Source organism: Heterocephalus glaber, unplaced genomic scaffold, assembly GCF_053883595.1.
Source record: "Heterocephalus glaber isolate CG9 unplaced genomic scaffold, H.glaber_assembly_v1.0 deba00001465, whole genome shotgun sequence".
NCBI classification, from domain to species: Eukaryota; Metazoa; Chordata; class Mammalia; order Rodentia; family Bathyergidae; genus Heterocephalus; species Heterocephalus glaber.
The window spans coordinates 1,187,586-1,198,804 of NW_028258312.1; the positions used below are offsets into that span (position 1 = coordinate 1,187,586).

The following is an 11,219-nucleotide window of genomic DNA, read 5'->3' on the forward strand; positions in this document are numbered from 1 at the left end:
AAATGGGGATAGCATTGTAGTTGCCTGACATGGGGGCAGGGAGGACTGTGTGAAATGACATTTGTAGTACTTGGGAAACACTTTAGAATTATTAATGCAGAGACTGGGGGCCCTGTGTGGCCCCTCCCCGGATGTTACATTACCAGCTACACAAACCGCCTGGGAGCAGCTCTCTGACACTTGCAGGGTTGACAACTTCCTCCATGCAGTGCAGAGCCAAACCCCAGTCCTCCGCCAGCTCCTCCCTCAGGCCCTTTGTGTTTTCCAGGAAATAACTGTGCCTATTTCCCCACCCCCTCCTGATGTCCCATGGTTCAGAAAAGAATCTGCATCTGGAAATCCTCATCAACCAGACAGGGGCACTCGTTCGTGGCTTTCAACCCTGTGTGCTGTCCTGCTGGATCTTATCAGTGCTTGGATCAGTGGCAGGGCTGTGGTTGCAGGTGAGGCTGACAAGTGAACACGGCAATGGAATGGGGCTTTTCCAAGCCTTACCCACACCCTCAACTCAGGCCTGGCCGGTCAGGGCTGAGAACAGTCTGTCTCCCTGAGGAGCAGGAAATACCCTTTTCCTCCTCAAGTGGTCTGGCAGGGTGCCAGGGCTGAGGGCTTGCTGAGAAGGTTTCAGTTTTAATATTTCATTTCTAGGTTACACCCTGAGAGGCTCGGGTGGCTGCTGGTAGCCATTGCACCGACTGGTCCTTTGCTCCCCGTGGTCTTCCAAGAACAACCTGTGTCCAGGAGGCAGAAGGTAGGGGTAGGAGTTGCCCTGCTGGGACCCCAAGCCTCAGAAATGAGACCCAATGTCTGCTCCCACTCCCTGAGCTCTGGTGACTCAAGTCCTCCCTGGGGTGCATTTTAAGACAGCCCAGGCCCCTCAGGGTCCCTGGCAGGTTGGGTGGCACAGAATGCTTTCAGGTCTGGGTTTGGGAAAGTTGCTGCCTTCTTTCTGCACCATACCTATGGTCTCACTCGGGTGCGATTTGGCATGGAGGGGAGGCTGCTCTGTTTTCAACAAACACCCTGGACAGGAGCTACTGGGATGATGCATAGCCAGGCTACCCGCTAGAAGTGTCCCCAGGAGCAGCCTGTGGGAATGATGGGCACCAGTTCAGGGGAAGCTGAGGGAGGTGCCCAGCCAGGGCCACAGTCCCAGCAGGGCAGCAGAGTGATGTGAGTGTGCCCACAGAGTTCTTGGTGCCCACAGATGCTGTACTCCAGCCTGCATCCATCCATCCCACGCCCCAGGGGTCACAGGGCCCAGGAGGCAGCTTTGGTCCTGCTAGGGTTCTGCCTAATGGTCCTTTGGGGGACTGGGGAGCCGATGGACCACACTCTCCGATATCTGGTGTTCCACCTCGCCTCCCTGCAGCTGGGCCTGCTGTTGAAAGGGGCTTGCTGTCTGGCCGAAGAGCTATGCCATATCCATTCCAGGTGATTGCCTACTGTTCCCAGGAGTCTGGGTACCCAACAAGCCTTGCTTCCTTGACTCCTAGCCCTACCCCTCCCTGAATTTCTCTGCCTGAGTTGGGGCTGGGCTGTCCCCTGCAGGTACCGGGGCAGCTACTGGAAGGCTGTGCAGGCCTGCCTGGGCTGCCCCATCCGCCGAGTGGCAGTGCTGCTGCTGTCCTGCTATTTCTACTGCTTCCTCCCGATGGACACTGCCCTGTCCCTCAGCTGGACACTTGCACTCCTGGGCCTCTCAAAAGCACTCAGCATCCTCCTGGGCCTCCAGGTATGACAGGGAGGGGGAAGGTTTGGCTGAGTGGATGCTGTGGCTAGTGTGACCTGCCTGAGCTGAGTCCTGGGAGTGGGGCTAGTTTAAAGGGTGGGGTCCTGGCAGGGGAGCCTATAATGACCTCAGACGGTGAGCCCAGTGACAGCAGAGAAGGAGCAAGTCCACAGCAGGTTGGGAAAGTGTCTTGGAGGAGGAGGGCTCTGGGTGTCCTGCATGAAGGAGGGCCCACAGCCCCATACTGCTCTCCACAGGGCCTGGCTCCAGCTGAGATCTCTGCAGTCTGTGAAAAAGGGAACTTCAATGTGGCCCACGGGCTAGCATGGTCATATTACATTGGGTACCTGCAGCTGATTCTGCCAGGTGGGCTACCCTCTGTGTCCCTATTCCTGGGGAGTAAAATGCCCAGCCTCTGTATCCAGAACCTCCTCCATTTTGCAAAGTATCTTCATGTCTACCAAGGGCATCCTGGAAGGCTTTTGACAAATATGTACCTCTTGCCTCTTATATGCTTTTTATCTTTTACCTTATAGTCTGAAGAAGGGATAATTATCACCCTTATATTTATTTATTTATTTTTGTTTTTTGAGACAGGGTCTTGCTATGTAGTTGAGGCTGGCCTTGAACTCTATGTAGCCCAGGCTGGTTTCAAACTCACAGCAATCCTCATGCCTCAACCTACCGAGTGCTGGGATTACAGGGGTGCACAAACATGCCTGGCTTATCACTCCTATTTTAAAGATAAGAAAGTGTGATTCAGGACCAGGGATTTAGCTCAGTGGCACTGAGCCTGCCTTGCAAGTGCAAGGTCTTGAGTTTGATTGCCCGTACTGGGGGGAAAAAAAGTGTGATTCTTGCATTTGGGAGGCTGAGGCAGGAAGATTGCTGTGAGTTCAAGGCCAGCATAGGCTACATAGTGAGCTCAGGGCCAGCCTATACTACAAAACAAGATCCTGTCTCAAAAAACAAAACAAAAAAATGTGATTCTGAGAGATAAGTGATTTGCCCATCCCTACACAATTTAGTGAGAGGAGATAGGATCTGAACCCAGGCCTCTCTGGAGCCTGGGCCCTTGACTAATTCTCTGTGGAGCCCATGCATGTCTCATCTGACTATAGGCCAGAGCTGTGGCTCTTCCACATCTCAATGCTGCCTCTCTTTGGTCCCAGGGCTTCCCAAGGGAGCTGTTCTGGAGCTAGAGGCCTGGCTCTGTGCACCTAGCAGTGCTGGAAATGTTACCTCCCAGGCTCTGTCCATCTCTCAGAGCCCTGAAAGTCGTGGTGGGAAGGGATGGAGCTAACACAGGAATCTGGCAGAAGAGAAGGGAGAATTGGATGGTAGGAGTAGGAGAATGAGAGAGTCCCTAGGGACTCTTCTTTGCTCCCCTGGCCTCATGTACAATGAGGACCCTTAAATTTTTCTGTTGTTTTTTGTTTTTTTGAGACAGTGTCTAACTATGTAGTCAAGGCTGGCCTTGAACTCACTAAGTAGCCCAAGCTGGCTTTGAATTTGTGGTGTTCCTCCTGCCTCAGCCTCCCGGGTGCTGGAATTACAAGCACGTGCCACCACACCCAGCTAACTCGATTCTTTTGCATCCACACCCTGACAGGGCCAGTGGCCTGGGTGTTAGTACTGGATTGGATAGGAGACGGGATTAACATGGATGACTTCTTGGGCTTCCTGACCCCAGGGCTCCAGGCTCGGATCCAAGCTTACAGTGAGCTTCACAACAACATACTATGGGGTGCAGCGAGCCGCCGGCTGTACATCCTCTTCCCGTTGGACTGTGGGGTGCCTGATGACCTGAGTGTGGTGGATCCCAACATTCGCTTCCTGCATACTCTGCCCCAGCAGAGCATTGACTGTGCTGGGATCAAAGGGCGGATTTACTCTAACTGCGTCTATCAGCTTCTGGAGAACGGGCAGCCGGTGAGTGTGCAGAGAGGCAGGGGCCCAGGGGGGGATCAGGCCCACAAACTCTGGGCCCTGGCTAAGCACTGACAAATTCAGGACTCATCTCTCAGCCAGTTTCCTCAGTCAGTCCCAATGCTAGGAAAGATTCAGTTCTGGGTGATAATGAGTAACATTTATTGAGCCCCTACTGCACGCCAGATGCTATTCTGGATGCATATATGACCACCAATTGAATCCTCATCACTGCTCCATGGGGTAGGGACAGTTATGATACCTGCTTTTCAAAGGAGCAAATTTGTGAGGTGTGGTGGCCCATCCTAGGAATCCCAACACTCGGGAGGTTGAGGTAGGAGGATTGCCGAGAGTTCCAGTCCAGCCTGGGCTACATAGTAGTTCAAGACCAGCCTGGACTACACAGTGAAACCCTGTCTCAAAAAAAAAAAAAAAAGGGAGTAAACTGAGGCTCAACAACATGGTGAGAAAGTAGACAATTTTGTTTTCACCTCTTTTTTTTTTGGTACTGGGGATCGAACTCAGGACCTTGCGCTTGCACAGCAGGAGCCAGAACCACTGAGCTAAATCCCCAACCCCTAAGTAGACAATTTTGAATGGAATTAAACCATGTTCTTGGCCACAAAGCTTCTCTTCATGAAGGCTGGAAGAACATCTGGATGATTTCAAGAAGGTTTAGGGAAACCCAGACCATAGTTGAAGCTCAGAGCTCAGCCCTGAGACTCAATTTCCATCGGGGGCAGTGGATGGTCTCCTTCTCTGGCCCTTACCCTGGGATCTTAGGAGCAGGACATGTGAAAGGTGAATTTAGCCCAGCCTTGTCCTGCTATGTCAGAGGCAAAAGCAGGTGAGATGGGGTAGGCCCCACCAGCTGGTCACCTCCCAGGACTCTGTCCCACAGCCCTGGGCCCAGCTCACCTGGTCTCCCTCTCACCTCCTCCAGGTAGGCACCTGTGTCCTGGAGTATGCCACGCCCTTGAAGACCTTGTTTGCCATGTCACAGGATGCCAGGGCTGGCTTTAGCCGGGATGATCGGCTTGAACAGGCCAAGCTCTTCTGCCGGGCACTTGAGGACATCCTGGCAGATGTTCCCGAGTGTCAGAACATGTGCCGCCTCATTATCTACCAGGGTAAGAGGCTGGAGGGCATAAGGAGTTGGGGGCTCTGGGCTCCCAGAGTCAGAAGGACGTATGGTAGCACCATTTCTGGGCCTTCCCAAGTGGTCAGAAGAGTCGAACCCGGCCCCTTCCTCCCTGGGAGAAGTGTCCCCCCCCCAGATCCTGGGACAAGTGTCCCCCCCCAGATCCTGGGACACTAGATTGCTTTCTGAGGTCTTTGACTATAAGCCCTGGGTGGAGCCTGAAGAGGTGAATCCAGGAGCCCTCCACTTCATCTAGGGATGCTGCAGGAAGAAGAGCCCCCTTAGAGAGTATGGAGCACAAAAGGCCAGGCCTGTCATCTTGGCCCTGGCATTCCCTCACTGTGTGACCTTGGGCAGGTGCCTGCCCTTTTTGGAGCACCAGCCCCAAAAACAAAAGGTGGCAATTCCATTATATTAAAAGCCACTTCTTCTGGGCGTGGTGGTACATGCCTACAATTGCAGCACCTGGGGAGCTGAGGCAGGAGGATTACTATGAGTTTGAGGCCAGCCTGGGCTACATAGTGTGTTCAAGGTCAGCCTAGACCACATAGTGATATCCTTTCTCAAAAGAAAGAAAGAAAGAGAGAAAGAAAGAAAGAAAGAAAGGAAGGAAGGAAGGAAGGAAGGAAGGAAAAAAGAAAGGAAGAAAGGGAGAGAGAGAGAGAGAAAGAAAAAGGAGAAAAGAAAGAAAGAAAAAGCAAGCAAGCAAGCTACTTCTGAGCTATGCATAGTGGTATACACATGTAATCCTAGCACTCTGGAAGCTGAGGCAGGAGGGTGATGAGTTTGAGACCAGTGTGGGGTACATAGCGAGTTCAAAGTTGGCCTGGACCATATAATAAAACCCTGCCTCAGAAAAACCAAACTGAAAACCATACCAAACCAAACCAAACCAAAACATTCCCAGCTTTGGGATTCCATAAGACTCCAGTTGCCCTGGCTGCAGGGCAGGTGGGAAGAGGGCAGGGAGGGTGGAGGGTCTTGGCACCATTTCCTGTGGGTGTGTTCTAGAGTGAATGTGTAAGTCCTCACCCCTCTCTCCCCTATGTCCTATCCTAGGACCCACAGAAGGAAGCAGCTTCTCGCTGTCACAGGAGGTTCTCCGGCACCTGCGGCAGGAGGAAAGGGAGGAGGTTACTCTTGGCAGCTCCGAGACCTCAGCGGTGCCAGACTCAACCACACTGTCCCAGGAACCCCAGCTCCTCATCAGTGGGATGGATCAGCCTCTCCCACTCCGTACGGATATCTTCTGAGGCCGGGTCACCTTGCCTGAGCTTCTGGTGGTCCCCAAGATTCTGGACTGGGGACTTCTTCAGTGGCTGGATGTCCAGCAGAGCCCCTTCCTTTCACAAGGGACCTACAGGAAAGGGTGGGCCTGGATTTGACATCTCCAGCCGAGTCCTGCATCCTTGGCAAGGCTCACCTTGCTGAGCCTGTCTTCTCATCTACAAAACAGGATAACTCTTGCCCTGCCAGCCTCACAAGCTCATTATGAGGACTCTGTCCATGAGGTTCTGAGTAAATTCTAACTGCTGGGGAAACTTAAGGGATGTGCAGGAATCTTCTTTTGGCCTTTCCAGGTTTCCTCTGCCTCGGGATGCTGACCTGTCTGGTGACATCAGCAGACTCCCTTGCTCTCTGGCTTTTGGTCATGTTGGTCAGTGGGCAGCTCAGACAAGGGAATGGAAGGGAGTGAGGTTGGGGTATGACTTTCTCCAGCTCCCTCCCTGCAATACCGAGGTCACTGTGGGCCTCCTGCCAGGCCACCCTCTCAGGAAGGCTGTCTTCAGGCTTCTAGAAGTGCTTCCTGCCTGCTCTCCTGTTAGTGCCAAAGGCTCTCCCCTGAGGTACGTGGTCTTGCTGTGGTTTCATTATATCCTGACCCTTATCAGCAGCCCTCACACATCTAGGCAAGTGTACTAAGCTACATCCCCAGCCCTTTTTATTTTTATTTTGAGACAGGATCTCAGATAGGCATGGTGGCATACCTATGCCTGGCTATGATCCCAGCACTTGGGAGGCTGAGCCAAGAGGATTACAAGTTCAAGGCCAGAGCCAGGCTTGGTAGTGCATGCCTATAATCCAAGCAGTCAGGAGGCTGAAGCAGGAGGATGGCTGCAAGTTTGAGGCCATCCTGGGCTACATAATGAGTTCAAGGCCAGCCTGAACCACATACTGAGATTCTGTCTCAAAAAAAAAAAAAAATTTCTGAATAAAACATCATTTTGGAGAAATGTTCCAGACAAGGACACAGTGGCCAGAGGAAATTAGCTGGCCCTAGGGAGGACAGAGCCAAGGAAGTGAGTCAAGGGGGACAGTGCATTGTCCCCCAGCTGTATCAGCCATCTCACCCTAAGACTTGAAGATCCTCCCTCACATCAGTCATTCCTACACCAGAAACCACCCCACCCATGAGCCTGAAGCATGGTGTCCTACTATGAAGTCTGATGGCTCCCAGGTTCAAATCCTGACTCCACCACTTAGTTCCCATGTCTGGCTGGGCATCTTAACAAGCCACAGTTTGCCCAAGTATAAATGGGAACTATACGGTTCCTCCTCTCAAGGTTGTGACAAGTAAATGGTACAGTGTCTCTAGGTCCACAGATAGGACCAGAGTCTAGCACAGAGCTGACCCAAAAGAAGAAGGTGTTCCCAGGCCTAGTGGTGCACATCTGTAATCCCAGCTACTCAGAAGGCTGAGGAAGGAGGATCACAAATTCAAGGCCATCCTGGGCAACTTAGACAGCCTGTCTCAAAATAACAAGGGCTGGGGAGGTAGTTCACTGCCGACTGTTAACATTTTAACTGCCTCTTACCAGACTCTCAGGAGGGAAGCCTATTCCCTGCACACACTGCAACCCCCATGTCTGTTCCCCTTCATCTGCAGGTATGTCTCAGTCTCCCTGACTGTTGGGGTCTCACTGAGGCTATGCCCCCGGGTTGACTAATTTTCCTCCAGAGGTCTCCAGGGTAAAGTACAAGAGTTCCCTCCATAAGTATCTTATCCCTACCACCACCACCCAGTACTGGGGATTGAACCCAGGGCCTTCTCACTGAATTATATCCTCAGTCCCTTTTACTTTTTTCTTTTTGAGTCTCCCTAAGTCACCAAATTGCTCAGGATGGGCTCAAACTTTCAATCCTTCTGCTTCAGCCTTCCAGAGTGCTGGAATTGTAGGCATGCCCCATCACGATGGGCCTTTTTGCTGTACTGGGGATTGAATCCAGGACCTTGTGCATGCCAGGAAACACTCTACCACTGAGCTACACCCCCAGCCCCTTTTGCATGTTCTCAGCTGTACTTGGATGAGGTTCCAAGGTGCCAGAGAATGGATGTCTTTCCAGGGAGCCACCAGGTGGCCTGGCTTTGTCTTTGCAGGCCCTGCCTACATTTTCCTGCCCCTTCCTTCCCCGCTCACTTTTCCAGTGCCCCTCCACATCCTTCCTTCCCCAAAGAGGTTCCATGGAACTTCTTTTCCTTTCCTGTTTTCCCACCAGCTGGAAAGTTCTGGATCTGGGAAATGTTTTGTGGTAAATTCTAGGCTTGTTCCAACAGCCCAAGCATGTAGAAAAGTGGGAGATAATAAGAGCCTTTAGACTCCACCCATCACATCCTGGGAAGGCAAGACAGAGTCAAAGGGGGCATTCAAAGAGGATCTTGGAAATATAAATAGTGCTTGAGCTTTGGAGGTTGTCATCAGGCCTAGGTCCTGATAGCCAAAGGGTTGGCCCCCAAGGTGTGAAAGGCAAAAGATGCTCCTTCCTTCGCTGAGTCCCCAGAGTCTCAGAGAAGGCAGACCATGGGTTTTTCTGCCTCGGCTCTTCCGGGCTGTGTTTTGTAGGATCCAGGGCTTCTGCTGGGCCTCTGATGTTCCTGCTGGGAGAGCAGGGACTTGGAGAAGGAGGTTGGGGTTCAGAGGTCCTGAGGAGGGAGGACCTTTGTAAAGGTGGCCTTGGGCACTGGGAATGCCTGAAGCAGCATGTCCATGGGCAGGGCCCTTGAGCTTCTTTTTCTCCTGTCTGCAACAAGGCATGCTAGCCGAGTTTACCATTCCCTTCTGCCCAGGCTCCGGTTTGCTTTTGCTCTTTTCGTGGTCCAGTTTCTTGTTCTGACCCAGGTCAGGCTAACTTTCCAGATCTCCTTCCTACAGATATGTGACTTCATCCATGCTGGGCCTGGGCCCATCTGGAGCAGGGCTGGAGCCAAGGCCAGGAAGTCCTTGCTGGGCTTCTTTGGGACTGTCCTGGGGGCCCAGCAGCTGCCAGTGGATAAGGTAGATGCCATCCTCTGGCTTTGGGCCAGGTAGCTCTGTCAGGAAAGTGGCATGACCTTGGTGGAGTCTTGGCCAAAAGTGCACTGCCACTACGATACACACTGCCAGCAGGACAAAGATGACAACGATGATGGTGAGGAGCGGCAACCCATCCGCCCCACCCAGCACCTCTGGGAGCTGCCTCAGGGGCTCCTGCTCAGCTGAGCCGTTTGTAGAGGGAGAAGGTGGAGGGTAGTGGCCAACCTGGGAGGTGGGTGGCAGAGAGAGAGAGAGATTGACTGACATGGGCATGTGCTCATGAGAAAGACCAAAATAGAGAGGGATTCTCAAAGGAAGCTGAGAGTAACAGAGAGCTCCAGGGAGAAGTGGAGGGGGCCAGGGATTTAGCTCAGTGCTTCTGCCGCCTGCCTGCCTCGAAAGCACAGGGTCCCAAGTTCGATGCCTGGTACCCCCCCCCAAAAAAAAAGTGGAGGAAGAGAGAGAATAGAGAAAAAGAAACACAGAGGTAAACACAGACATAGCAACAGAGAGAATAAGACAGAGACAGAGAAAGATACAGAGAGAGAGAAATATACAAAGAGGAAAAGCGAACCTGCTGGTGGCTTACACCTGTAGTCCTAGCACCTGGGGGAAAGAGACAGGTGCTGCAGCAGGATTGCTGCAAGTTCAAGGCCAGTTTGGGCTTATTACAGTAGTACTGTAGTAAGTTCAAGGCCAGCCTGAATCTCATAGCAAGACAAAAATCTCAAAATGCCCCCCCCTCAAAAAAAAAGAAAAGAGAAAAAGGGAAAGAAAAGATCCAGATAAGGAAGACAGAAAAAAGAGACAGAAAGATAAGGTGTGGCCTAGGGATTTAGTTCAGTGGTTCTTCCACCTGCCTCACAAGCACAAGGTCCTGAGTTCAATCTCCGGTACCAAAACAAAAAAAAAGAAAGAAAGAAAGATAAGGTGTGATGTTAAATTTGTTCAGAAAGGGTCAAAAAGACAGACTTCACTTCAGTCTGGCATATAGGGTTGGCCCCAAAGTCCCCTCCCATTGCCCCCTTTTCCAGGTCTCCCGCCAGATCCTTAAATAGAGCCTGTGTCCTGGGTCGGGAAAGGGGCTGTTAGTGAGTAACTGCCCTAAAATCCTGAAAAGGGAATCAGTGGCCCCCAGTCTAACCCTAACCCCAGTCTCGGGCTCCCCATGCCAGACTCACTGGAAGATAAGAAGGTGGCACCAGGGGATGGGAGCAGGAAGAGGGGACATGAACTCCAGAAGCTTGGGGTGAAGTGTGGGAGGTGTCTCATCTCAAGACCACACCCTCATGTCCCCAGGCCTTGGGATTAAATCCTGGGGACCCGGAGAGGGAGGTGCCCAGTGTGGGTTCCTGGTTCTGCCAAGGGCGGACTATGTAGATCCCGAGTCATCTACCTCTGATGGGGTCCCTGGGTTCTTCTACTAAAAGCTGGGGAACATGCTCTGTCTCTACCCTGCTTATGTTGAATGGGGGTGGGGGTGGGGGCAGCAGTGAAGGAAGAAAACCTCAAAAGTAACCCCAGAGTTGGTGAGGGCATCATAGGATGAGAACCTTCCCTCCCTGGCTTCCTCCTCCCCAACCTGAGGTCCCGAAGCAGACCCTTGGGGGTGGAGGCCCCCTCCAACCCTGAGCCCTGGCCTGAGCCCCTGTGGATAGGCACCTGGAGTCCAGGAAAGGCTGCTCAGGGCAAACTCTTTTCCTTTATCCCCCAGTCACACTCCCCATGCATCCCATCTCCTACATGTGTCCCTTTGCACTTGGGAAGCCCAGTCCCCAGTCCCGTTGCAAGTCTAGGCGTCCAAGGCAGGCTGGCTGTAAAGGCAGGCTATGTAAAGCAGCAACGACACTGAATGTACAGGAGGAGAGAAGGGAAACTCAGGCCAGGGAAAGGTAGGGCCCTCTGCAGGGAGTCGGGGCAGCCTGGCAGGAAGGGGTGAGCCAAAAGTCTACCTGGTGCATTGTCCGGGAGTGGAGCGGGGCTCCCTGGGGACTGCAGGACAGCAAGGCAGAGGAGAACTAGCTGCCCCAGCTCAGTCCCTACCAGGAGCTGCCACGTCTGCGGGGCTGCAAGGCACACACCCTCGGCACACATCCTAACGGCTCTTGCACTTCCGGGAACATCT

General features: G+C 52.7%; 2 protein-coding genes across 5 annotated transcripts; one reads left to right on the forward strand and one right to left on the reverse strand.

The window, feature by feature from the left end:
- The first annotated feature begins 233 nt into the window (after positions 1-233).
- Sting1 (stimulator of interferon response cGAMP interactor 1) lies at positions 234-6,348 on the forward strand. Of its 4 annotated transcripts, none has more exons than XM_021255909.2 (8): positions 234-443; positions 649-751; positions 1,190-1,434; positions 1,552-1,735; positions 1,990-2,098; positions 3,345-3,664; positions 4,605-4,791; positions 5,862-6,348. In XM_021255909.2, exons 1-8 carry the CDS (start codon positions 310-312, stop codon positions 6,053-6,055), a joined length of 1,476 nt encoding a protein of 491 aa, XP_021111568.1. In that variant the 5' UTR covers positions 234-309; the 3' UTR covers positions 6,056-6,348. The 4 variants fall into 4 exon arrangements, with proteins under 4 accessions (XP_021111568.1, XP_021111569.1, XP_012926633.1 ...); XM_021255910.2 differs by having other exon boundaries at positions 240-443; positions 1,208-1,434; XM_013071179.3 differs by having other exon boundaries at positions 250-443; positions 3,426-3,664.
- A 2,457-nt stretch (positions 6,349-8,805) lies between these two features.
- On the reverse strand, positions 8,806-11,184 carry Smim33 (small integral membrane protein 33). The gene is made up of 2 exons (XM_087180802.1): positions 11,047-11,184; positions 8,806-9,319 (listed from the first exon to the last, which is right to left on the reverse strand). Exons 1-2 carry the CDS (start codon positions 11,053-11,055, stop codon positions 8,948-8,950), a joined length of 381 nt encoding a protein of 126 aa, XP_087036928.1. The 5' UTR covers positions 11,056-11,184; the 3' UTR covers positions 8,806-8,947.
- Positions 11,185-11,219: the final 35 nt, after the last annotated feature.

Bases quoted from the DNA above. Each gene is read 5' to 3' on its own strand.
- Sting1 (XM_021255909.2), top strand. From the start codon at position 310: ATGGTTCAGAAAAGAATCTGCATCTGGAAATCCTCATCAACCAGACAG. The intron at 1,435-1,551 runs GTGATTGCCTAC...TGTCCCCTGCAG, and splicing joins CTATGCCATATCCATTCCAG to GTACCGGGGCAGCTACTGGA. The intron at 3,665-4,604 runs GTGAGTGTGCAG...CACCTCCTCCAG, and splicing joins TTCTGGAGAACGGGCAGCCG to GTAGGCACCTGTGTCCTGGA.